At 50.0% G+C, this 25,355-nt stretch overlaps 12 protein-coding genes across 12 annotated transcripts; 7 read left to right on the top strand and 5 right to left on the bottom strand.

The window, feature by feature from the left end:
* Window positions 1-3,284: 3,284 nt before the first annotated feature.
* On the top strand, window positions 3,285-3,781 carry CC77DRAFT_205354 (hypothetical protein). The gene has a single exon (XM_018530625.1). It carries the CDS (start codon window positions 3,379-3,381, stop codon window positions 3,670-3,672), a length of 294 nt encoding a protein of 97 aa, XP_018384090.1. The 5' UTR covers window positions 3,285-3,378; the 3' UTR covers window positions 3,673-3,781.
* On the top strand, window positions 3,782-4,454 carry CC77DRAFT_205355 (hypothetical protein). The gene has a single exon (XM_018530626.1). It carries the CDS (start codon window positions 3,890-3,892, stop codon window positions 4,292-4,294), a length of 405 nt encoding a protein of 134 aa, XP_018384089.1. The 5' UTR covers window positions 3,782-3,889; the 3' UTR covers window positions 4,295-4,454.
* A 796-nt stretch (window positions 4,455-5,250) lies between these two features.
* CC77DRAFT_1073656 (hypothetical protein) lies at window positions 5,251-6,441 on the top strand (the record flags this gene model as incomplete). The annotated part of the gene is made up of 3 exons (XM_018529192.1): window positions 5,251-5,276; window positions 5,625-5,975; window positions 6,009-6,441. The coding sequence occupies 3 exons, from the start codon at window positions 5,251-5,253 to the stop codon at window positions 6,439-6,441; spliced, it is 810 nt and encodes a 269-aa protein (XP_018384088.1).
* A 48-nt stretch (window positions 6,442-6,489) lies between these two features.
* On the bottom strand, window positions 6,490-8,544 carry CC77DRAFT_967059 (hypothetical protein). Its single transcript, XM_018535741.1, has 2 exons — window positions 7,549-8,544; window positions 6,490-7,501 (listed from the first exon to the last, which is right to left on the bottom strand). The coding sequence occupies exons 1-2, from the start codon at window positions 8,369-8,371 to the stop codon at window positions 6,786-6,788; spliced, it is 1,539 nt and encodes a 512-aa protein (XP_018384087.1). The 5' UTR covers window positions 8,372-8,544; the 3' UTR covers window positions 6,490-6,785.
* Window positions 8,545-9,159: 615 nt separating this feature from the next.
* On the top strand, window positions 9,160-11,626 carry CC77DRAFT_1063292 (alpha-fucosidase; the record flags this gene model as incomplete). The annotated part of the gene is made up of 2 exons (XM_018528617.1): window positions 9,160-9,384; window positions 9,440-11,626. 2 exons carry the CDS (start codon window positions 9,160-9,162, stop codon window positions 11,624-11,626), a joined length of 2,412 nt encoding a protein of 803 aa, XP_018384086.1.
* Window positions 11,627-11,729: 103 nt separating this feature from the next.
* Window positions 11,730-13,004, bottom strand: CC77DRAFT_1063291 (hypothetical protein; the record flags this gene model as incomplete). Its single annotated transcript, XM_018528616.1, has 3 exons — window positions 11,730-12,195; window positions 12,251-12,738; window positions 12,849-13,004. 3 exons carry the CDS (start codon window positions 13,002-13,004, stop codon window positions 11,730-11,732), a joined length of 1,110 nt encoding a protein of 369 aa, XP_018384085.1.
* Window positions 13,005-13,988: 984 nt separating this feature from the next.
* Window positions 13,989-15,302, top strand: CC77DRAFT_1022202 (Aldo/keto reductase). The gene has a single exon (XM_018525415.1). The coding sequence runs from the start codon at window positions 14,208-14,210 to the stop codon at window positions 15,168-15,170; it is 963 nt and encodes a 320-aa protein (XP_018384084.1). The 5' UTR covers window positions 13,989-14,207; the 3' UTR covers window positions 15,171-15,302.
* CC77DRAFT_205237 (alpha/beta-hydrolase) lies at window positions 15,159-16,395 on the bottom strand. Its single transcript, XM_018530624.1, has 2 exons — window positions 16,200-16,395; window positions 15,159-16,139 (listed from the first exon to the last, which is right to left on the bottom strand). The coding sequence occupies exons 1-2, from the start codon at window positions 16,274-16,276 to the stop codon at window positions 15,260-15,262; spliced, it is 957 nt and encodes a 318-aa protein (XP_018384083.1). The 5' UTR covers window positions 16,277-16,395; the 3' UTR covers window positions 15,159-15,259.
* A 514-nt stretch (window positions 16,396-16,909) lies between these two features.
* Window positions 16,910-18,803, top strand: CC77DRAFT_1051759 (hypothetical protein). Its single transcript, XM_018527681.1, has 2 exons — window positions 16,910-17,474; window positions 17,568-18,803. Exons 1-2 carry the CDS (start codon window positions 16,942-16,944, stop codon window positions 18,361-18,363), a joined length of 1,329 nt encoding a protein of 442 aa, XP_018384082.1. The 5' UTR covers window positions 16,910-16,941; the 3' UTR covers window positions 18,364-18,803.
* On the top strand, window positions 18,452-18,936 carry CC77DRAFT_205210 (hypothetical protein). Its single transcript, XM_018530623.1, has one exon. It carries the CDS (start codon window positions 18,539-18,541, stop codon window positions 18,848-18,850), a length of 312 nt encoding a protein of 103 aa, XP_018384081.1. The 5' UTR covers window positions 18,452-18,538; the 3' UTR covers window positions 18,851-18,936.
* Window positions 18,937-19,720: 784 nt separating this feature from the next.
* Window positions 19,721-21,398, bottom strand: CC77DRAFT_1032719 (cytochrome P450; the record flags this gene model as incomplete). The annotated part of the gene is made up of 5 exons (XM_018526763.1): window positions 19,721-19,783; window positions 19,838-20,060; window positions 20,111-20,718; window positions 20,769-21,293; window positions 21,345-21,398. 5 exons carry the CDS (start codon window positions 21,396-21,398, stop codon window positions 19,721-19,723), a joined length of 1,473 nt encoding a protein of 490 aa, XP_018384080.1.
* Window positions 21,399-23,369: 1,971 nt separating this feature from the next.
* On the bottom strand, window positions 23,370-25,313 carry CC77DRAFT_1022199 (hypothetical protein). The gene has a single exon (XM_018525414.1). It carries the CDS (start codon window positions 25,251-25,253, stop codon window positions 23,490-23,492), a length of 1,764 nt encoding a protein of 587 aa, XP_018384079.1. The 5' UTR covers window positions 25,254-25,313; the 3' UTR covers window positions 23,370-23,489.
* Window positions 25,314-25,355: the final 42 nt, after the last annotated feature.

Genomic DNA, 25,355 nt, shown 5'->3' with positions numbered 1-25,355 from the left:
CCTATGATGTCATGCGGGATTTGTTCGCTCTGCCGCAACGTTGTTACATATGTGCACACTCTAATGCCACACACCATCTCTCATGGCCCGCACTCTGGTACCGTACCAAGAAACGACCCAAATCATGTTGGATAGTTTGTACTGCGAGCCTTGCTGTCGCTTCCTCCGCGGTGATGTTGTAGTGATCCAGGACGACAAAAGTTCAATCGTCTTCGAACACCACGATGATTATGGATCTCTAAGTAATGCGTTGAATTTACCATGTACGATTTGCAGTCTAGCATGGCAAAGCGATGAGCCTTCTGAGCTACACTGCGCGAGAGGAGTAAGAGGAACTTACAGCTACAACCCTCACAGTACAGGACATGTTATGAGATTCACCTATCGGGATAATGACCTTTACGGAAGTGATCAGGTAGTCTTTATACCATGGCATGGTGAGTGTGACCAATTAAGCTTGATCACCTTCCACTGAGATTAAGTGTAGCCACAATGATCGGGAGCTTTTCTACATGTTTGTCACATGACACTGGATCAGACTCTGCCATTGGTTTCGTCCTCGAGAAGTATAAAGTTTGCTGCGAAAATCATACACGATGCAAGCCACTCAAGCAACTGACGACTTTTAATTTTTCATTGAGGTTATTGGATGTCGGGACAGAGCGGGATTGTGCGATTGTGTTGCGCAGCACTAGCTCTTTTCGCGATGAAGAATATGTCTGTCTTTCCCATTGTTGGGGAGAAGTGAAAACATTTACACTCAATGCACAGACTCAATCGGTATTGAGCGATGGATTGGACTTGCAACGCCTACCAAAGACATTTCAAGATCCGGTTCTTCTTACTCGACGTCTCCACATCAGATACCTTTGGATCGATTCGTTGTGAGCACTTACGACTTCGTGTTGAAAGTCTTGAACTCACTCTAGCAGATGCATTTTTCAAGACGACAAAGTTGATTGGGCTTCGGAGTCCTACCGTATGGGAGACATATATGCGAATGCAGCCTGCACGATTGCAGCTACTGCTGCGAAGAACAGTAGTAGCGGTCTCTTTTTCAACAGGTCTCCACAGTCAATTTGTCCAAGGGAAATCGAAATTGATTTCAGCCCGGAAGCATTTTGGCTAGAGGGAAAGATACGAGGCTTCGCGATGGAAGGGACGTACCTTTGTGATGTCCGATTGATCGCTCAGTCATGCATCGAACGCGCGCCACTGAATAGAAGAGCTTGGGTCTGTCAGGAGAGACAGCTCTCGCGACGGCTACTACACTGTGCTGATGGACAACTTTTCTGGGAATGTCACGAGTGTCTAGCGTGTGAAACGTACCCCGAACGTCTTCCACACTGTGCCAAGCCTTGGTGGCGTTATGATGCGACAGCACTCAAGAGCCGGCTTTGTGACATTTTGCAACAGGCTGGAAGCCCTTTATCACAGGATTCGATCTACCCTCGTTGCACGCAAGCTATGGACATAGATACATATAATGCCTGGCTCACATTTGTGGAGCAGTACTCAAGGTGCGCACTAACCCTTGCCGCTGACAAGCTTGTGGCTATTCGAGGTATTGCGAAGTTGGTCAGCGAAATGACAGGCGATACATTCGTGGCCGGCCTTTGGCAAGGTCGCATCATTGAAGAGCTTTGCTGGAGCAAAGAGCCCTCAATGGAGGATCCATTGATGGAGCCAACAGAATGGAGGGCACCAACGTGGAGCTGGGCTTGCAGCGATATGCAAATCTGTCGTAGCTTACTCTATAAGTTTCACGACTTGCATAACGAACGAAGAATCGAGGCGGAGGTTGTTGATGTTGACACAAAAGCCGAACCTTCTGGAGAGCTGAGATATGCCTCGATGAAAGTCAGATGCAAACCACTGCAAGCGATCTATTCGCCCATTGCTACGGGTAAAATACGCGCAATGCTCGAGATAGGGCAAAAGAAAAGCTCGTTAATGCTCATGAGATTCGAAAAGAGCCCTAGGACATCATTCTATGGAGACGTTCCTGACGTGTCAGAAACATTAGTTGGTTACGTGGTTGTTATGCAGGCATGCTTCCATGACAAGGAACTCTCATGGCCCGCGAAAGACGAAGACTGCGTCGAAGCTTTGTTCATACGATCTCGGGATGACGGGGGGGAACAGTTCGAAAGGATCGGGATTTTCTCCTTTGACGGCCGGCATGCAGTGGAACATGTCCTCAAAGCCCATCGCGTGGCAAAGGAAGAAATAATCACGCTTGTCTAAACTGTAACAAGTGAGCGATCGAGGCTGTTCAGGAGACGCTGCAATGCAACTTGTATTTCATACCATACGTTTATGTTTGTGACTCCCAACAGGAAGGATTGCTTGGCTTGTTTTGTCCAGCGTCCGTCCCTGGCGATAACATTCTTCGATTGGGAACAGATCGCGTGTTGATCGTGTTCATGAGTATAACAAATGGATCGGCCCCAGATATAAGGGAAACAGTCATAACAAAGCACAACACATCAAGCCTCTAGACATTGAGCTCTACGCGGATGGAATCGTCGCAGAGATCGCGAAATCACAGAAAGGCTGTGTGATCATCATGCAATGGGTTGTTCATGAACGTGGATACACGCCTAATGGCAACGCGAACTCAGCAAGCAAGAGTAGCGAAGTGGAGAGCGAAAGAGACAGTGAAGGAGTGAATGAAGCTTCGGAAGCATTAAGGAAATCATGTGAGCTGAACGGCGCAGAAGCTCTCATTTTACAAATGCATGACTGAATAACGTTTGAAAGAATATGGCCTATTCGCTGCAGTCGCTATCCTGCATCCAATCGATACTCGAGACTCATCGCGTTAGTAGTAACCCGGTGATCGATATTGTTTGAACAGAACCCGTTGCCAGCAAGAGGTAAAGATCGCACTTTACCGAATATCTCAGGACAGCTATTGTATGTGGCCGTAGACCTCTAGCCTCGTACAAACTCTATGTTGTCGGGATATCCATTACTCGAACACGTTTCTTGCACGCGCGAATACAATATGGGGCGTTAGGGTGAGGCGGGCGTTGCCGTTGCGCATCCCTGCACGTGTTTCGCGCTCGGTGGAACTAGCAAATTCTTACGGTAATTTGTTCGTACAACAGTTGGCATGGAGGGCTGCAGCCTTGTCGATCGCAAAAGCTGGATTCTGGAGCGTTGAATCGACTAAATTCGAAATCCTTCGCTGGCCTTGTTAGGAGAATGTGAGCGCTCACCCGTGCGCGCTCGGCATCCGCATCTGGTTTAGTGACCAATGCTGATCGCTCGTGTCTTGTGTCGCAATACAACAAAAGCTAAGTGCTGACAGCTAAGCAGCACGCTTGCTCTACAATCATGTAGAAGACAGGGCGCGTTCCAGATTGCCAGCTTATGTGTCTCGTCGGACACTCCATACTGACCGATGCGGTAGGGAACATCCAATTTCAGAAGGAAGCTCTGCCGATTGTGGTGCTTGCTTGTCTGGTGACGTATCCAATGCTGCTAGGCTATCTCCATGTTTGTTCATCGTCTCGCTTCCTGGCGCTTATGAACGTGAGCAGCATATCTCGTCGGCTGCGGCATGCTTCAACACATCAGATGGATCTCAACTGGGCCACAGGAGAAAGGTCGATATTGGGGTTGATGATGAGGGAGACAGAGAACATTGTGATGGCAGGCAACTAGGGCATGTCAAGGCCGTTGCCAAGGTACCAGGTACGATCACAGCACGGATACCAGTACTAGCGAAGAGTCCCAGGCTCACCTAGAGCTTCGAATCTCACACCGGCTCTCCATTCTGGAGAAGGTCTCAGCCTCATGCTTCATTTTATTCGATCTAGTGCAAGATGCGACTGTCGTGGCAATCCCTCACCTTTCGCGCAAGCTAGCCATCGCAGTCGCCATGCAATACAGGTTGATCAAATTCCTAGGTACATTGCGTCGGAAATCTCTCCTGTATCTCTCGAATTTCGAACATGACCACAGCATATGGTTCTTGCACGTGGTCCTTTTAGCGTCTAGTTGGTGTCTTCTCCTGACTCTAGAACGCCTAGTTCAGTTCCCCAGACCTAGTAATGAATTCCTAGCAGTAACGCGACCCTACAGTGGAGGTCTTATCTTGGTTCGCTCTACAAGGTATGATGTCGGTACCGTGCGCCCCTTTGAGATCCACTATCGAGTAAGGTTGGCTTACAGTGAGGCCGCGACGACGTACGACACACGACCGATCGGCAATGGGTGCCGAATGCGCAGCTCTGTTCCAACGTCAACTTGGATTGGCACACGGCGAAGCCGCAGAGTACGTTAGCACCCGCCAAACCACCAAGAGATTGGAATACGAATCACACCGAGATCCGGACCTTCTGTACGACAGCTTGGGGTCTTTGGTTTGGCGGTATCGTCATCCGGTCCTTTGGAGCATAGCCATACTGTCAGTATCAAGGTAGTGATGGGAGTTGTGTCTCACGGAGAAGTATAAATGCCTTCAGTTCCCTCCCACCATTTTGATTATCCACCGCACTCAGTCATCAAATCATCGATTCAATCACTTAGTCACCCTTCCCTAGGATCAAAACCGTACGAATGATTAACTTCATGTCTCGAAGTCTCCTGCTAATCGTTGTTTATAGCAACTCTACAACTCTTTCCCGCCAAAGCCAAGCAACCTCCCAACGCCAACATGCAGCTCACCACCATCCTCTCTGTCGCTATCCTCGCCCTTGGCGCTGCTGCTCAAAAGACTGGACCTAACGGCAAGCGAATCTGCGCTGGAGGTGCCATCTCTTGTGAGTACCAAAAGGGTCGTTGCGCCAACATCTGCGGCGACTCTCATGCAGACGGCTCTGGCACCCCTGCTTTCATCGACCCCTCTTGCTCCTGCCCTGAGGGTCAGGCCGACAACCTGTACACTGGTGCTGCCTGTATCGATGTTTTCCGAGCTCTTGGCCGTCAAGGCTGCTAAGCGATATGGACAAGTCTACTTCTCTTTGCCACTTAGTAATTATGGTTGGAGATGAGCGACTACATCTCCTTGGAGGGATGTTGGAGATGTGTAACGGGATGTATGGAGCGTCAGTAGGGCCTAGTAAATAAGAGTTCTTGTTTTCAATATTCGATCACTTTGATGGGCTTTAAGCGACGTAACACTCGCTGCAAACAGGATTCTTGACATGGACCTTTGCGAAAGGCCAGGCTGAAACTAACCTTGTTATTTGACACGAGAGGTTCCTTGACAGCGAATCAGCCTACTCCGATGCAGACCTAATGGCTAATATTACGATCACGATATCGCGCGATTTTTGCTTGTTTTATTTGCTCCTTTCGCATCAAATTCTACGGAGACAGGTGGAAAAGAGGACTTACTATTACACATGTTGCATACTTTCCTGTTAGAAGGCTAGGCTATGGATCTGCATGGCGCATTCTTTCGTTAGCCGAGTGCGGTACAGCAGGTATATTTCGGTACACAGCAGGTGTGGTTACACAGTAGTGACAACACACCTGGGCTTCGAGGTCTATCCAAGTGAACCTCACCCGCCAGATTCATGAGCAAACGTTCAGAATCGAACTCTTACAAAGATATTTGCATCAGCCGCGTCGGAAGCGATCCTAAAAGCCATGTAGATGAGAGGAACGAGAGTCGTCAATACGTCCCAGTCTGTCGCCGAGCTAGCTGACAAGCTTGTCTCCATCCATACACTCAGACAGAAGAAAGCACTCCCTAAGCCAGTCATTTACATCGATCTTGAAGGTTCGAACCTATGTCGTGAAGGCTCAGTCTCTATCTTGACCCTTCTCGTCGACCTAGAGACCTCACTGAAGCTGGCCTACCTTATCGACGTTCACACACTGGGCGAAGGAGCATTCAACACAGCAGGTGTAGGGAAAACCACCCTAAAGGAAGTATTGCAGGATGAAGAGATCTTCAAGGTCTTCTTCGACGTTCGTAACGACTCCGACGCATTGTTTCCTCATTATGGTATCGCCCTGTAAGGTGTCGAGGACGTACAACTCATGCAGAGTGCCACACAAGAGACTACTGGATCGAGAAGATACCTCAACGGACTGAAGAGATGTTTCGAGACAACTTTGCCGGGTGCATTCTCCCAACACCGATTAGATTGGTTAAAAGCCAAGAATACGGGAGAGAAACTGTTCGAAGCCGACTACAAGGTATTCAACGAGCGACCGATCCCAACACCAATCATTGCATACTGCGAAGGCGATGTCCGATGCCTTCCCCAAATACGTAACAGACTGATGGTGGGGCAGTCCCAGCGTTGGCATGACCTTGTGCTTGACGAAATAAAGAAACGCGTTGCATCGACTCACGCGCTGGACTATCAGCCTCATAGCAAAGATAGGGTTCTAGCTCCGTGGAGTTCTGAACAGAACGTAGCGTTGGACAGATTAAATTGTGAACCTACCATGGAGGAGTGCTTAGAGGCGTTGTAAATTCATGGAGATGGGATCTAAGCAATAAGATGCATTTTACATAGAGACGTCGGCGAATGGAAACGGTGTCCATGACAATGTTGTAGCTGCTAAAGTTCTTTTTTCCGTGCTCCTTCCGCATATCGGTTGGGCTTCTACCTCCTATAATGATACTCGTCTCACAGGCTTCGATCATGTTAGCGATGAAGTGCACTTGTCCCGGCTTAACATCGTGTCCGTCTTATACTTGTGAACTTCAGCAATTTGGTGTGTGTGGTAGATAGGACATTGAGCAGTCGTCCTTGCACAGTGGAAGTCTGATATACAATACTGTACATATATCTACATACGAACATGGCGTGCAATCATGCTGTGCGATCGCTGTGCACCTCCTCATCCTCATCCTTCTTGGTGGTCTCGTATCGCTTACCACGGAAAGCGTACACACCCCAGTTGCTGCAGGTAACGTCGTGTGGGTCTAGGTCGTTCAGGTCCCACCTCAGACTCCTGAACAGGTTTTCACCTGGCTCAAGCAACATGTCCATCTCATTGCCAAACCTCTTGTTCAAGAAGTCGACATCCTGCTGCATGTCCCATGGGCTGTATCCGGTTGCGATGATAGGAACCTTGGTCTCGAGGAGAAGGGGTAGCGTCTCCTCCCATTCGTGCGCGGAGGCTGGGTTGCCGAAACCGGGATGGAAGACGATGAAGCAGTCAAAGTACGGGTCGTACGGGTAGAAGTAGCCCGTCTTGTGGATGTTGTGGTAGTACTCGACGAAGGTGCTGATCTTCAAGGAGTTGCTGATGCGGTCCTCGACAACAGCACCGAAGGGGTTGAGAGGAGTGCGTTCGGGCAGCGGTAGTTCCTTCTCGCGGTTTGCCATACTCTCAGGGCCGATGAAGTTGAGGGAGAATTGTACGCGGTGGAAGAGGTAGGAAAGTTGCATCCATGTTTCGCGGGGTAGGGAGGATTCTGCGCGTGCGCCGAGAATGAAGAGGCGGACGGATGGCGGAGCAAGGCGGGCGTTCTTCCAGGTATCTCCACCACCTGTTCGCGGTGGGTGAAGGGTGTGACGGAGGGCTGTTAATGTTAGTATCATCCCAACTGGTCAATCAAAGCCTACGTACCGCTGAAGCTCTTCAACCCCTCGGGTGTCATGCGCCCGTTCTTCCGGATGTTGTAGGGACTCAACTCGTTCAGGACACTCGCGATCGTGATGGGGTATGTCAACAGCTTTGTCGCCTGGCGCATCTCTCGGTCCTCGTTCAGCGCGTCAAAGTCTCGTGTGTACATGTATGTATCCCAACTTGTCATGTTGACCAGAATCTCCTCCATCTGGGGCTCCGCAAATTGGAACTCCTTGAAGAAACGCCCACTTCTCAGATCATGGTCGTCTTCGTTGATTTGTTTCAAAACGTCGCAGACCTCCAAATGCGCCTCGTAGTCGTCGGCCCAGTGCTCTTCACAGCAGTATACTGGTACACCACAGTCTGGACACTCGAAATCGACATGGGCGGGTGGAGCGCCTGTCTCGGATGATTTGCGTGCCTCTAGGTCCATGGGGTTGTTTGCCGGACGTGTCGGCTGATGCGAGGGGTGTGGACAGTAAGCATGCTGGCGCATAAACGCAGCACGTTTGCGTATTTCGGGTATAGGTGAATCGGAGAAAGAATTGAAAAGGTTGTCCTCGGTCAGGACCAACTTCCGTCGATGACCCTCTGGGTCAATGTATTCGAATGGTTCGAACGGCTTCTCAAAGGCCCGCTTCGGCGTCGTGGAGAGGTTACGCTTCGGTAGGGCGAGTTTTGGCGGTGCTGGACTTTTGGTGGAGTGATTCCGTTGCGACGACACCTTGGGCGCGAGCTGGCGAAGCCCTTGCGACGGCCGTAATTGAGACCTCGGCGTCTTGACTAGCGACAGACATTGTCTGCAGGTATATGGCGTCCTCATTGTGAAGTCTTGACTCGCAATTGGTGTTTGCGGCAGCTGTGATATCGTGACATGATCGTCTGCGAATGTTAGCGCGGCATCGGTCAATACAATCGCCGATTGGTCACATCCCCTCCGAAGACATCATCACCCCTCCCATTCTTCGATGTATCAATTGCAGCACCATCACTGTCAACCATCAGTTCATAAGAAATACATGATGCATCCCATGTAGCACCTGCACAGATGCAACTTCAGGATTACTAATCATGAACGCCTGATGTACGGAATGCGCGGATGAGGCTGATGCCCATACGTCCCAGACGACCGCTTCGCTGCCGCAACAACTCCAAGAGGTCAATGTCCGAAATTGTACTTTAGCAGGCGACAACGACAGTACTTTCAGGACATCGGAACGCCCCTGTATACAATCTCCTGGCTAACGGATTTCCAACAAACGAGTAGGGAGCCAAGATAGACAAGCCGAATGCACGTCGCATCTATACTCTAGTCGATGTGTTCGTGCTTACGTCCGTGACCCTTAATATAAGTAACACTCCGCTTCCGTCACAACAAAATCGCTTTACAATGCTTCTTAAGCAGCGGTGACTGCACCGGAATAATTGTTTCAGAATGCCGTTCGTGGAGAATCTCTACAGCGATCGCCATATGGTACTATACTTCCCCGCAAGCTAACCCCAGAATAGCAGCATAGTCGCAGCCCTCATAAACGTACATGTAGTACAACCACTCCACGCATTCCAACGTCAATCCTGTTGCACGCCAAAGGAAAAGTTCTCGTGCTCAAGATGTCGCGAACGCCTCGTTCATTACCTCTCCTTTGCACATTCATCCCAGTTTCGACAGCGTTATCATTATGGTCTACCACCCCTGCAAATAGCAGCGACATCATCCGCACCACCTACCCGATCGGAAATGGTCGTCTGGGTGCAATGCCAATTGGCCCACCAGGTGCTGAGATACTCACTCTGAATCTGGATACTCTGTGGTCAGGCGGCCCATTTTCAGCATCCGTAAGTCTGGATACATCTGGTACATACCCAAGTCATATACTGATGCGACGCATAGAACTACAGCGGTGGAAATCCAAACTCTTCTGTTGCCGAGGCTCTGCCGGGTATCCGGGAGTGGATCTTCACCAATGGAACGGGGAACGTGACAGAATTGCTGGGTCTAGATGACGCATACGGTACCTATCAAGTTCTCGGCAACTTGAGTGTGACCATTCCTTCGCTGGTGGATGCCGATGTTGCCAATTATACGCGCACACTGGACTTGAGCAATGGCATACATACCACCTCGTTCAGCTTGAACGGTAGCCATATCGAAACTGAAGCCTTTTGCTCGTTTCCGGATCAAGTTTGCGTCTATACGGTTCGGTCTTCGAATGGACTGCCAGCTGTTGAAGTAAGATTGGATAATGAGCTGGTCGACCCTGAGCTGCGAAACGCTACCTGCGTTAGTGGCAACGGCACGGAGTCCGGTTATCTGAGACTGGGGGGTGTGACAGAGCTTGGTCCGCCTGAGGGTATGCGGTATGATGCAATTGCGCGAGTGGCATCCGGCAGCAATGTCAACACGAGGTGCGATAGTAGCACCAATCTGCTGACTATCGCATCTGGCAACGGTACAAATAGCGTTACGATAGTGCTAGGCGCTGAAACAAATTACGACGCAAAGAAAGGAACACGAGAGTCTGACTACTCATTCCGCGGCGAAGACCCAGGTCCAGCCGTTGAAGCAACGACTTCTAACGCCGCTGCGAAAACACTTTCTGGGTTACTAAAACGCCATATCGACGACTTCACTTCTCTCACAGGTCGCTTTACATTGTCTCTTCCAGATCCCTTGAAGTCTTCCCAGACACCAACATCAGAAGTCATCGCACGCTACAACGCAAACAACACAGTGGGCGACCCTTACATCGAGAACCTACTCTTTGACTACGCGCAGTACCTTTTTATCTCCAGTTCACGGCCAGGCTCTCTTCCACCAAATCTCCAGGGACGATGGAGCGAAGGTCTCTGGGCTGCGTGGTCAGCAGACTACCATGCAAACATTAATCTGCAAATGAACCATTGGACAGCCGACCAGACTGGATTGACTGACCTCCAGTCACCATTATGGGATTACATGACTGACAATTGGGTTCCGCGCGGTAGCGAGACAGCTGAGCTACTATACGGCGCACCAGGATGGGTGGTACACAACGAGATGAATATTTTCGGTCATACCGGGATGAAGAGTGGTGCTGAGTGGGCAAATTACCCAGCTTCTGCCGCATGGATGATGCAGCATGTGTTCGATCATTGGGATTACTCGCGCGACGAGGCGTGGCTGCGAGATCAAGGATATCCGCTTATGAAAGGTGTTGCAGAGTTTTGGCTCAGCCAGCTTCAAGAAGACATCTTCAATGACGACGGATCACTGGTTGTCAACCCATGCAACAGTCCCGAGCATGGTCCGACAACATTTGGATGTGCGCATTATCAGCAACTCGTACATCAGGTATTCGAGGCGGTACTCTCCACGACGACCATAGTGGGCGAATCAGACACTGCTTTCATAGGCAATGTCACCGATTCGCTCCAGCGGCTCGATAAAGGGTTTCACGTTGGATCGTGGGGCCAGATCAAAGAATGGAAGCTTCCTGAAGAGCCATATGGTCTGGAATTCATCAACGACACCCATCGCCATCTCTCTGAGCTAGTCGGCTGGTACCCCGGTTACTCGCTCTCCTCCTTCCTTGATGGCTACACCAATAGCACCGTTCAGGATGCTATCCGACAGAAACTGTACAGCCGAGGTAACGGTAATGGTCAGGATGCCAATGCCGGATGGGCAAAGGTCTGGCGCTCAGCTTGTTGGGCCAGACTGAATGACACGGATCAAGCTTACTATGAGCTCCGGTATGCCATCGAGCAAAACTTTGCTGGAAATGGATTCAGTATGTATTCCGGTATCGAAACGCCATTCCAGATCGACGCAAACTTTGGGTTTGGAGGCGCCGTGCTGAGCATGCTTGTCACGGACATGCCGACAGCTGCGGGTGGTGAAGAGGATGGAAAAACCGTGGTGTTGGGTCCTGCGATTCCAACAAGCTGGAGCGGCGGGAGTGTAAAAGGATTGAGATTGAGAGGCGGCGGGATTGTTGACTTTGGTTGGGATCCGAACGGAGTCGTTAAAGATGTGAAGACATATGGTAAGCTCGAAGGTCTGACCCTGGTGAACAAGGAAGGTATTGTGCTAGGGTAGTGAGAGAAAAAGCAGTCGAAAGTACGGCCTTCGACTATTATTCAGTGGCCGTTTTTGGGATCAGCCAATCCACCTTATCTAGCGATTTGGACCTAGCACCAGATCATGTGGATATATGCCATGTTTTCGGTGCTTCCCATCTCTTCTTATCGATGACAGAATCTTTAGAGCAGCTTGAACCCTGGGATGTTTCAGTTGCAGAAGTAGATGCCACATCCGCGACACGCACAACCTTCGATGACTGCGCCGCAACCTTCGAATCGTCCTTGTTGTCGAACCAAGACGGCGGATAAAGTAACTGTAGATTCCTCGCACCTCTACGCTTGTTCCCCCTTTCCAAACGCCCTCCCTCGACATAGATGTTCGCATTGTGACGACCGTTGGGTGGGCTATGGCCCTCGTTCCTCCAGAATAGAGGACGCATAAGTGGTATGCAGGCTACCAGGATCATGACTGCGGTTTCGAGCTCGCTCAAGATCATGGCGAAGATTATATTCGGTGTTTTCGGGATGTCGCCAAAGTCCAGCTTCCAGAGAAGCTTCTGGCGATAGACCGTGATAGCTATAGTCCTGCAATTAAAGTCAGCTCATTGCAAACGTGAATATGTCTGTCGCATGTACGTACCCGATGCCTAGTCCTAACATGACAATCGCAACCACTTTTCGACTCCACGGCATTCGTAGGCGGAATATATAGGGCATCGGCAGCACGATAATGACCATATCGATGATGAGGTTCAACATGCCCTGGGAAAAATAGAACGGGTTTTGGCTAGTGCATTTGTCCGGATCCTTCCATGCCTGTGCGAGTGGTTTACAGATAGATAAGGCCGTGATCAAATCTACTATTATCCACAGAATGATTGTTGCTCCAATGTAGCGGCACATGACGAGCATGGATGTGTTGGGTATGATTGAAGTGTACATGAGCAGGACGGATAGCTTCGAGAGACAGACGGTGACATTCCATACAATGGTCATGACTAGCACGCCTTTGAAGAGGATGTAGAGCACGTCGATGCCGAAGCGGGCGACTATGGTGTACATGTCAAAACCGAAGGCGCCGTAGTACGCAAGATAGATGCAATTGGCGCATAGCGCTGTGTGTGAGACCTAGGTTATGTCAGTAGGTGTGCTTTCCTCACAGATACTAGTTGCCAGGCATATGCGATCGATGCCTCGAGCGTAACAGAGCGCTGTGAGATCGAAACATGATATGGTACCAAGGCTGCGACAATGCAATAATCGCTGTAGTCGAATTTCCTGCGAATATGTTTCGCGACAAGACGCAGAATGACTGCAATCCAAGCTATCGCGATGGACGCGCCAGATAAAGCCAGAGTCCAGACCTGCAGGTAATTTTCGATGGGGATGATCATGTTTGGTGATTAATGAGAGTGATGAAGATGAGAGTCGCGATAGCCAACGACAAAGATGTTGAGCGCGCTCCCTCAAGACATGCAGAGAGTTGGAAGAGAAGACTGCGCGACTCCAGAGATGCCGCACTTGCTAAAGTTACTCGTCATACGGGTTCGTGCGTGTTGTATAGAATCGTGGATCACCTGGCTGGCCATACTTCTTTAATCAGCTGAGGGGACAGCATATCAGAGGATTCTATCCTTTACATCCTGCACCAAGAAACTTCGAAGGGATCTCTGGATACTGCAAAGTATGTAGATAAGTAGTTCGAAGCGATGGCTCAAGTGAGTTTTGAATAGCTCCCGAATAGTAGTTGAATAACAAAGATGTAGCCAATCACAATAGCGGTCCACTCGGAGATTTGTGCCTGGGCGCACGGAAAGTGGGTCGACCACACTCTATCGTATTTCCAAAACTCTTTATATTACTGTAGCGCATTGCTTCAATAGAATTACGCCTTGCTTGATAGGCTAAAACATAAGCTGTATCTCACTTTCGTCTGATGCGGTAAAGTAGGGCTGTTAGGAGCACGTTAGCAGACCAAGGGTGTTTTGGTGAAGTCTTAACGAACGCAAGCGACTCGGATGTCTGCGCAGCTTATCCATGGAACAGCCAGGTACGTTATAGTCTTGAATTCTAGGGCTGTTTTGATGTTCGAAATGCGCGTTGGGCCGTCGTGCGTGATAACCCAACACGCACGGTACGTACCGGTAGCCTGCCTTGGCTAGTTCACGCGGACGAAATCAGGAGCCGCGCTAACTCCCGAGGTGGATACTGCGACTAGTCTTGCAAGACGTGTCGATATCACTCCGATTGGATGACGTATCGACGGTATTTCGATTGGACGACGTATGAACTATACCTCGATCTCACCACGTGCTGACAGCACTTCGACATTATTTATCAGCATTGCCTAGGTGCGGGTGTAGCTATTGATCGTTTGCCGCAGCTGTGAATCGAGTCTATAGAAGCTAGATAGTCTATTAGTAAGCATATTGACGAGAGTCGTCATGATATTGGTTGATGTCACGTCTCCTCAGTATTGACTGAAAGACCTCGGCAGTGTGCTGCATCATATATAAGTGACCACCTCCACGCGAGACCGGACATTACTATCATCCCATCTACACTACTATCAACACCAGCTCAATATCTCTCACAAGATGTCTCACCCAACATACGTCTTCGGCTCTCACCAGATCGAATCTTTCACGAAAGACGATTTACAGGCTCTTCTGGACATCCTTAAGAGCAGAGGCATTCGAAACATTGACACTGCCCGCATCTATGGCGACAGTGAGAAATGTCTCGGAGAGGTGAAAGCTGCCCAGTCGTTCATCATTGACACCAAATCTCCAGCATTCGCTCCGAAAGCGCTCACTGGCTCCTCACTTAAGGATGGTATTCAGACATCCCTCTCACTCCTTGGAACCGAAAAGGTCGATGTTTATTACCTCCATGCTCCCGATGACGAAACCCCCATCGAAGAGACCGTGGATGCCATTCAGGAGCTACATTGCCAGGGCAAGTTCGAGCGCTTCGGACTTTCCAACTTCCTACCCGATGATGTACGAAAGATCTATGCGTATGCAAAATCAAAAGGCGGAGTTGTTCCTTCCGTATACCAGGGCAATTACAATGCCTTTGCTCGCACGATTGAGCAAGATCTTTTTCCTATCCTGCGCGAACTAGGTATTGCCTTTTATGCCTACTCGCCACTCGCTGGTGGCTTCTTCGCCAAACAGCCGGACGACTTGGAGAGCAAGAAGGCAGAGGGGAGGTTCGACCCATCGACATTTGGCGGCAAGATGTATAATACCATGTACAACAAGCCCGCTGTAATCGAAGCCTTGAGGCAATGGAATAAAATTGCGGAGTCAGCAGGCGACTCGGGCGTAAACCTAGCCTACCGCTGGGCGGTCTTCAATTCCAAGCTCGATGCAGGGCTTGGTGACGCAATCATCCTTGGAGCAAGCCGGCCAGCGCAGCTGGAGAAGACGCTATCAGCACTTGATGCGGGCCCTTTGAAGTCTGAGACAGTGCAGCAAATCGAGCAACTGTGGAAACTTATGGAGAAGGATGCACCGCTGGACAACTACCACTCCTTTGCAAAGGCCTCTATGTAAAAATCACTCATATATTAGGATGTAAATAGACCTACTTATATAGAACCGTAAAAACCACTGTTCGTCTACTATCATACATTCAACACCTTTCAGGCGCCTAGAAACTCCTGCACTAGTTCGGAGAAAGCCTTTGGAAACTGGAAGAGGTGACCATGTCCGGAGTCTGGGAAGACTTGCAAATAGGAGCCAGGAACCTTTTGCTGGAGGACAAAGTCGCCAGAGGAAGGTGCTAAGACATCGCGTGTTCCGGAGGTAATAAAAAGCGGCGCCTTGATATTTTTCGCTTGCTCCAGGTATGTGGAGTTCCGGGTGAAGTCGAGGATAGCTTTGAGGTGTCTAGAGGTACCAGGCTCTTGCACTTGGTTCGTCTTGTTCTCGCCTGGCACGTTCCGCTCGGTGATGCGATTAGCGTAGTCGATAGCTGCAGCCGTGCTAGTGTTGGAAGGGTAGAAGAACAAGCCCAGGCCTTGATCTTGGGGAACTACAGGCTGGCGAGCAATAGCAAAAGTCGCATCCGTGGCCAGTTCAATACCAGGCCCATTTCCAACAATCGATCCAGCGATGACAGCCTTCTCCACAAGGTCAGGGTAGTTGATGGCAATGTGCTGCGCAACACCGCCTCCCATAGAGAAACCGAGCAAGTTGACCTTTTTCACTTTGATAGCCTTCAGGAAGGCAACCGCTGTGTCACCCTGGGCCGCGATAGAGTCGCCGATCTCGCCAGTGCTGTGACCGACACCGGCGTTGTCGAACAAGATAACGGGTCTGAATTGAGCAATGTAATTGAAAAGTAAGGGATCCGCGATGTCCATAGTCGCACGGAAGTTGGCGAGAAAGATAACGGGATTTCCTCTTTTCGCACCAAAGACCCGGTACGCGATTTGGTCGCCATTGACGTCAACGTATTTGGTCGGGACGACTTGGACCAACTTGGCCGGAGGGTCAATTAGAGCAACTTCTCGACATCCACTATATGGCCTTGTTATCTTCCATTCGGATATTCCCTCGACATTCTTGTAGTAAGCTTACCTGACAGCCAGTCCGGAAGGAAACGCGGCCACGCTTGATGCGCCGATCAGGGCGGTAAAAGAAGTGAACCACCTCATTTTCTTTCTTGCGGATGCCGGATTTTGTTGGTCGAATGGAGTTCTGATCAGAGCTGGTGATTGTGAGAGGTGTGATCACTGTCTAGGCCTCCGCACTTTGGTCTATATATGACAAGAGGACCTCCAGAATGGTTTTCTAATCATGGTCCCGGCCGATCCTAAACTTTCACTTGTAGCTTGATAGCTAATTTCAAAGTGCCCATTGCTTGTGCAGAAACGCATGGGGAACACCGCGGTGTCTAGGGATGTGGTATGATCGGAGCATCGTTACCATACACAGTGGTGGTACTGTAAACTACGATTACTGATTGGAAAATAAAGATCGCTTCCCGAGCAACTGTGGTCGGACAGATGATGGGCCGACGCGCTTGTTGATCAATCTTAATAGCATGATTAGATGCTGTAGCAATGAGAAGTGCAAAGCTATCTGCTTACCCGAAACGATATGCTTGGTTTTACTGGGATCATACGTGTTTTGTTCTCGCGAAAGTTATGAGGCGCGATGAGGTGTGATGAGACTAGGGGTGCGGACACCTTGAGTGGCTGGGGGCTAGCCAGCCCTGCCTAGGGAGCTGGAAGCGAGCCTGGACGGGCATTGTCGCCGTCACCAGGCTAACGCACCTTTTGCCACGAGCTTACTTCCCATCGCGACTTCGCATCAGACGATGGCCAAACTCACGGACCTCTCTAATGAGATCTTACTTTCCATTGTTGCATACTTCACATCGGGCGATGCATCCGATGTTGGAGCCTTACTGAGCTTATGTCGAACGTCCCGCACGCTAGTATCTGTCGCGCGACCGGCGCTTTACACTTGTGTGCAATTGGCAGAGCCAGTGGCAGACCCTTTGAAATCTCTCAAGCTCTTCCTCGAAACTTCGATAGAATATCCCGAGCTAGCAAATAAGACGCGAGAGCTGATTTTATTCAACGACCGAGGAATACGCTACGAGTGGCCTGACCTTGGACGCGATGACACATTCATGAGGTTATCAACATTGATAGGAGGGCATGATGGTGAGATCGAACCGGAACTCTGCTACAAACCGCTTGCGTTATACGTTCTTGCCCGAGTGCCAAACGTCCAACATATTCACCTTGAAGCGCAGATCGAACCTCCACGCGCGCTGCTAAAACACATGCACGAGAAGAGAGATGCCGACACTTCATTCCTTGCTAAGTTGAAGACGTTCCACTTGTAAGTACACCTACAGAATATAGAAGCTGCTTAGCGACTCAGCACCTGCATTCAGGCCCAATCTGCAGATTTTGCTGACTCAAAGATCTGCAGGCACAAGCAATATGAGAAGGGACCAATCAATCTGGAAGACTTCATTCCCTTCATGCATTACCCTGCCTTCGAAAGATTCTCAACCGAGAGCGATGTATCAGACATAGCAGGCGAGCATCCTGCTACTAACACAGTGACACACACAGTAGCTGAACTGTTTTGGAGCTTGGGACCGCTCTCAATCATGAAGGCACTCTTGTACGCATGTCCACGCTTAACCGTCTTCGAACTCGTCATTCCAGACGGGAGGCGTCATGATTGCATGATGTGGGACGTAGCCTACCAACCACTGGTTTGCCCTCGAGATCTGGTGAAAGCGCTACTAGAAAACCATCGGCGGACTTTAGAGACGCTGCACTTGGACTTTCGTTACTATTACGACCTTGGTGATCCGATTTTCCGGCAAGACCTGTGGGAGACTGGTGTGGGCCCAGATGACTATATCTACCCCTCATTCCGCGACTTTGAGCATTTGTCGCGCCTAACGATCGAATTCGAGAAGCTCGCTAAGCTTGGTGATCTGCCGTTGTCACTCAAGTTATTGAAGCTGCAACGCTGCCAGTTCGCAGATCTAGACGCGACATATCTTCAGGATCTTGCACGACTGAAAGAAACATGGTGTCCAGTTATTGAACACGTCGAGGTAAGTGGCCTCGAAGTCACTGACGATGCCTTCGTCAGAATTCGGGAACATGCGATTTTCTTGGATTTACCGATCCACGTGTCAACGAATGGAAGGCACCTTCTGTTCCAGAATGTGGGCTACCATTTAGAGATTCAAAGAACAGAAGTTTGAGGCTAAAATCCGACATGACTTGAGAAGTGTTGGCCAGAGTCAGAAGAAAAGGGATCAAAACTGCCTGAACCACGCTTCCAATCCATTGAGGACTTTTCCATACCCAACAAAGCCGGAAATTTGGAAATGTGCGAACTTAGTCGTAAAGTGCACGTAGTAGTGATGGGATTTTATAATGGAGATGCAGATAAGAGAGGCTACTATATGGGAGCTGTCATATCGTTCTCCAACCATTGGACGGCTTTCCCCGGCGTTGGCTCGACGGATAAGAAACCTGGTTTTTCTCGTTACCAAACTCGATTTTTCGTCCAGCCCACGTGTGCAGATAAAAATATCAAAAAGATGCTGTCGCACAGATCAGCTATACCGCGATTACCGTGGCCATATGGTTCCAATTCTTGCTGTGAATGGCGCACAAAGTATCGCCACATCCTCCGGACCCTATTTTTTCATCCTAAAGACGATGAAGATTTTTGACAATACATAAGCCTGATCACAGTGTTGTTTCCAAAGTACCAGACTAGAGACACTTCGCCTCACCATCTTTTCTCATAATTCGCGAGCACGACCCTCATCTATACCTATCCTAGTCATCATTTTAGCTCAGCAATCTATCACTAAAATTACCGACATAGTCTCTTTATACATCGTTCTAGAAATGCACAACTCCATCATCCCTCTGGTGGTCACCGTGGCCACTGCTGCCCTGGCCTCCCCCGTTGCCGAGCCTGCGGCTACCAGAATGCCTGTCGCTGCCACTACTACATCCGGTAAGAGTCTGTAAGAACTGAAATCGAGAAATATTCTGATCTTGTGCACTGAGCCTCAGGCCTCTTCTCTGACGGTGTCACCACCTCTGTCCCTGACCATGATCAGACTCATCGTAAGGCCGACTTCGCTCAGTTCGAGCAAGACGAAGCGTTATTCAGTTCGAGAGAGGCTCAGAGGCAGCAGCAAGAGGCCGAGGACTTCCACTATTATTACAGCGAGGCTAGCGCCAATGAGGAGGATCCAAACCAGAGGGCGTGGAAGGATCATCGGGGTATGACTGAGAAGATGGACTGGAACAGGCTAGCTGAGAAGAGAGATGGTAAGAGAAAGCACGGCGTCGTTTGCAGCATCTTGTAGGTTCTGGGTAAGTCTGTCGCAGGTTTACCTATGAGTGCGCCTGCTAATTTGCTGCACACTCGATCAGGATACGAAGACGTTATTTGGCGATTAGACCATGAAGTAGATCTAAGGTTCTCACAGCGCCCACAAAAAGGAACAATACAACTTTAACTCGTCGAATCATGAACAAGTATCATTTGTGGTGACAACTACATCTTACTATAGTGCTCCGCCAGCCATTCTCACTCTACAGGCCCTGCTTGAATGTGATCTCACAACGATGCGCTTTTGGTGCAATTAGGAAGAAATTCTGTTATCAACGTCAGCGCGCATTCCACATGTACAGCCTTCACGTCAGACTTACCTCAAACTCCATACTCTCGGGCGTTGTTGATTCGGCCAACCTTATACCTCTGCAGTCACGGAAGAAGAATGCAACAGCATATCTCAGTTCCATGCGCGCCAGATGGATACCGATACACGATCGTGCACCAGCACCGAAAGGATGAAACGCGAGCTTAGCGGCGGGTGATTGAGCCTCTGCAACCATACCCTCTTTGTCGGCGATCCAGCGTTGTGGGTTGAAACTATGAGCATTAGCTGATGATATCCAGTATGAGACGGCGAAGCGACCTACGTCAAAGGATCACTCCAAATCTTAGGGTCGCGATGGAAGGTATACGCCTGGGTGTCAACCGTCACACCCTGTGGGATATAATGTCCAGCGAATTTGGTACCACCCTGAGGTACAACTCTCGGCAGACTGCTCGGCGCAGCACCATACAATCGAAGCGTCTCCTCGATAACAGCGTTAAGCAATGGCAGCTTGATCAAATCATTCTCCGTGAAGCCCTCTTCCAACGCCGCAGTCTCAGCCTCAAGCGCCGCCTGCAACTCGGGTCGTTGCAGCACGGCCCACGTGAGGTAGGTTAGAGTAACACCCGTAGTATCGGTACCTGCGATGATGACGTTCATGGCTTCGATTCTGACGTCCATGTCATCGATATGGCCCTCACCTTCTTTCTCGCAGTCCTCAATGACCTTGGCAAAAATGTTGTTTTCGCCAGTGCGCGATCGTGCTGTTTCTACGGCTTTGCCTGCGCCAGCAAGAATGAACTCGTTGGCGTTGAACATCTCTTGTACTGCAGGAACGGGAACGAAGCGCAGGAGGCGGAGGAAAGGCATCTCGACCATGATACCCGCACCCATTGTCAACTTCTTGAGCACACGCATGAATTGGTTTTGCTGTGGCCCGTTAGCTGGTGCGTCAAGTGTCTATCGCTGTGACTACTTACATGTCCTGACTCTAACATGCCAAATGAGTCTCCGAATGCAAGGTGGGCACTAACGTCTGATGCGAGAAGCATCCACCAGTTGTAGACATCGGCGGTGCTTTGCATAGCATCGGCTTTGATCTTAGTCACGGCCATGAGTGCCTTGTCTCTTACCACCGACTCCCAATGTTCAACGAGGTAGGTTCTGCTGAAGGATCTCGACAAGAGCTTCCTTCGAGGTCCATGCTCACGTGGGTCAAGCATAGTAAAAACGCCAGCCTTAGGGAAGTTGGCCAGACGGAGATACCACTCGCTCTTCATGTACTTGGTACCAATCTTGTGAATCTCCTTGAAGGCATCCAGGTCGGCAACGGCGACTTCGGTGGGAGATAGTCGCACGATGGGCCCATATTTCTCGTGAAGGGAGTCAATGTAAAAGATACGTTGTCCTGTTACTACGGCACGCTTCAGACGGTAATGCGTGAAGCGAGTATACCAAGGACCGGGTAAATGCTTCGTGGGGCACGTAAGGCCAACATAGAGGAACTATTATCGTCAGTCGTTGTCCTGAAAGATTGATGGCTTCCAGGCGATTACCTTTGCCACTAGTAGACCAATGGCCAATAGAAACGCATAGGCAAACGACACCATAGCAAGATGCAGATGTTGCAACCGTATACTAGAAAGCCGAGTGATGGTGGACTGAGCAGCCAAGACTTCGAAGTGTTTTCGGTAGATGGCAGAGACGATGGGAGTGAATATCTATATCGCGGTCTAGTTCTTGCTACGAACTTATAGAACTCATATTGATTTCCATACACACAAAGACGTTCTCTTATCCATGTTACTTTCTTCTTTTCGCTAGTCCAAACACTACCAGACGACATCGTGTACCAGGATTGCTTTTGCCCTCACCGGCCGACGGTCAACTGGGGACCCGGTAACGATAGTTCACCGTACCTGTTGGTCTCCGAGTACTGTTGCATGTCTCCTTCGTGGCATAGGCTGACTGCACGCGAGCGACTGTCAGAGCAATGCGAGCCAATGAGAAGCATCGGGCACCCACCCACACCAACACGTCCAGATGAACCCTTGCCGAACAAAGTATAAAGCAAATCGCCTGCGCCGAAACCTGCATGAAGGTCACCTGGAATGGGGCGGATTAGAAGTGTGAGATCTTAGGTGCTCGTTTGAGGTATGATATATCGTATTAACTGCTTGCATGCACTATCGTGACGGCAAGCACCCCAGACGAGATGTTGCAGACAAAACCATTAAGGTTGGCACATTCCTAGCAAGCCGAACTCAGCGAATTGTGCAAGCTTGGTGGTTCGTGGAGTCTAACACAACATCAAGTCTGCCACCCAGCCCCGCTTGGCGGGGGTGTAGGATTTGCGGTGTGGTCGCTATATGTGGGTTAGCGAGAACACTAGATGTACATCACTGCAACGATCGCCGTGAGCTTACCGCATACTGAGGTTCTACCCAATCTCCGAACCGTCCCCATACCCGGCCCTAAATCCCTACCCAAGTCTGTACCGAACGTGAATTCTCTGGGCCCGCTAGATGGCGTGCGGGATGGCGCTTGACAGACCCTCAGCATTCGCGGGTTCTGCTTGTGTTCGGGTTGAGAAGGGCATGCCGAAGGGATGTGGCTAGCCCGCGTCGAGGACGAAGGCCAATGGCTGATTGTTGATTGCTGATCTTGCAGTGAACTTTGCGACGACGGCTTTGGTGTGAATCATCGGAGTATTGGAGGCGCGAGCGGCGATCGGTGTTTGAACACGCGAGACGCGATCATGTACGAGAACGCTCACTGCTATGATCTTTGGTTAGAGGTTTACACAATTAGATAGCGGTATTGGGGCTGAGACTCACGTACAAGGAAACTTCATACTTGGTTGACCTCATCACCTTGTAGCTCTCATATCCCAGTTTTTTCTGCGTCTTACTCTGGGAATCCATCAGGACCGATCGCTGTCGCACGCGACCAGATATGGATGTGGCGTGTCGGACATCGCGTTGGTGTTTCCACCATGCTCGTCAAACGCGCAGTCTGGATTATCGTGTTTGAACGCAGGATAGTGGGTAGCATATGCAAACAGCTACTTCAGCTACAGGGCATGTACCTGGGACGATTGCGGATGTAACAGTGATTCTCGCTCGCAAGTACCTCTGGTGATGCGCGTGAAGAGTAATCGGAGATTGAAGTGAGCACTTGTGTCACCTTAGGAAGGGTGGTGACGTCATGTTATCCCTGTGGCCGTCATACCTAGGTAGTCAAGGGTATCGCTCTTATTGTTTATTTAGCCATTGCTTGAGAGCAACAAGCCTTATCTTGGGTATACAATCTTACAACTAAGACTCAGTCGCAGTTGGTGTGCTCAAGTGTATATGCGACCTTGTGCAACGGGACCGCATGTGGTTCCGTTCCATACTTTGTAACATCACAAGCCTAAGAATATTGATCGCGTGCCACAACATATTCGGGCCTATCTAGCTTTTATCGAGGGACATAATTCCGGCAGGTCACGATAATGTGGTCTAGGCGTGTTGTGAAGCAATGGCGAACTTTGATTAGCATCCACTCCATAATTCAATCTTGTCATCGGCCCTGCAAGAGGACGATCCATTACGTGACGCAGGCAACACTTAATTGAACTGGACTACGAGAGCTCGGAGTTCGACAATACCAGACCTATCCAGGCTCTTCCAAGTCCTCCAACCTTCTAGTATGCACCCTTAAGAATCATCTTTGTCCTCATCCCATGCTGCTGCAAATCCAGCGAATCTTGACATCTGCATCTTCACTCGCTCCTGCGAAGCCCGCCAAATCTCAACTCTACATCTCTTAAATCCACTCTCCATTCGAACATCACCTTCGCCATTCATGTCTACATCATTCCGATGCTTCCGCTTCATAGCTCCAACAACACTGGCATTTGGAGAGGGAAAACTAGCCTCACCAAACGTAGAGGAAGGCGGAGTGTAGACCTTCTCCATGGGTGTTTTGATACGCTTACTGCCAGCGACGGAGGTGAATGGCGACATGTTTTCACCTGAGGCGGAAGTGGACGGACAAGGGCGCTTCGTGCCGCGGCTTTGGGGTGTCGTGGGCTCGCGGTGGGTCTCTAGCTTCGTTTTTTGCCTTTTGTGGCTGGCCGACAATGCATCTTGCTTGTCGTCTTCGCCCGTGGAGGAACTACCTCGTGGCTGCTCATCATGAGCAGCTGAGCGGTCTGTTCCAAGGTTGACCTCATTAACAGACAGATTCGTCGCATCTTCATAGCTCTTGCGTTTGTCGTGTGTGTTGAGAGGGTTCTCTTGAGCGAATCTCTCGCGCTGCTTGCGCTCAGTTCGCTCTTGCATGTCTCTCACAATCCACTCGATTGTCTCGAGTCCCTCAGGATCTGGTTTGTCTGCCTGCTCACATTTACGTCCATAATTTTCCAAGAGAAGTCCGGCTACAGCCTCGGTGATGCCGGTCTTAATCTGGGGTGCAGCGCGGACGACTTGCTCGACACAACAAGACACATAAACTATGCTGTTGCCCTTTTCCTCTAGTTTCCTCAACCGTATCGACTCGAACGCTGAGAGGATCGATCCGGTGAGGACTTCGCGAACGATCTCTTGACATGTTGGGCAATTGAAGGGCTTTTCGGCATGATTCTGCTTTTTGCAGTTGCTACCACATGGCTCGGAACTGGAAACCCAGTGGCCGCATAGGAGGAGATGTTTGGTGTTATGACTGCAAGGTAGCATGCCTGGATATTCTGGAATGAAGTGACGCGAGCGGCGGAAAGTGCCAAGGTAGCCGACGGGGAGATTGTTCTCAGGTGTGTCTTCTTCGATGACGATGTCGTCGACCCAGCTTTTCTTAGTTTGTGGTGTGATGGGTGTTTGCTGGCGGTCTTGTTGACGCACTGGGATCGATTGAGGGCGGCTGCTGCGGTGGACTGATGTTGACGAAACGGTGTCGGATGGCCCGCTCGAAACACTTTCAGCTGCTATGTCTTTTCCGTTTTCTTGTGAATATTTGTTCGATAGATGGTGGGCGTCGTCCCCACCAGGTAGTGTTGTTGAAGGTGTCGGAGGTGACCGGAAGTCCGCATCGGGCATGTCGATATCCTCAGATTCGGTAGAGCGGTCTTTAGTTCTCTGGCCAGCGGGGGTCGTAACTGGTTTGGCATATAGGGGAACTTGTGGTGGCGGGATATCGTTAATGTTAGAGGTGCCTGTTCCCTTGACACGCGAGAAGAGATATCCAGACAGCGCTGAATTAGGAGCGCTGGAAGACGGCTGCGCATGTGGCACCCTTTTCGCAAACTGCATAAGAGGGGCTCCAGAGTTGAAGGCAGCGCGATATGCTGGATCGGAATTGCTATTTGACGTTGATGGCGAACTACTAATTTGGGAAGACGCCGCCTTGGTCGGTATATCGTCAGGCTTCCCGGGGGCATTCGCGCTACCCCAATAGTTAATGAGTCTGCGAAAGGTGCTAAGCATATTTGCTATTCGCTTTTGGTTATTCGATGTGTTGAAGTAAGGCTTCGATGGATGATTAGCCCGTTCTACGAGGTGGTGCAAGTGGAACAAGGCTGTGAACGG

The sequence above is a fragment of the Alternaria alternata genome (genome assembly GCF_001642055.1).
Source record: "Alternaria alternata strain SRC1lrK2f unplaced genomic scaffold CC77scaffold_15, whole genome shotgun sequence".
Lineage (NCBI taxonomy): Eukaryota > Fungi > Ascomycota > Dothideomycetes > Pleosporales > Pleosporaceae > Alternaria > Alternaria alternata.
This window is presented reverse-complemented; position numbering and strand designations above follow the sequence as displayed.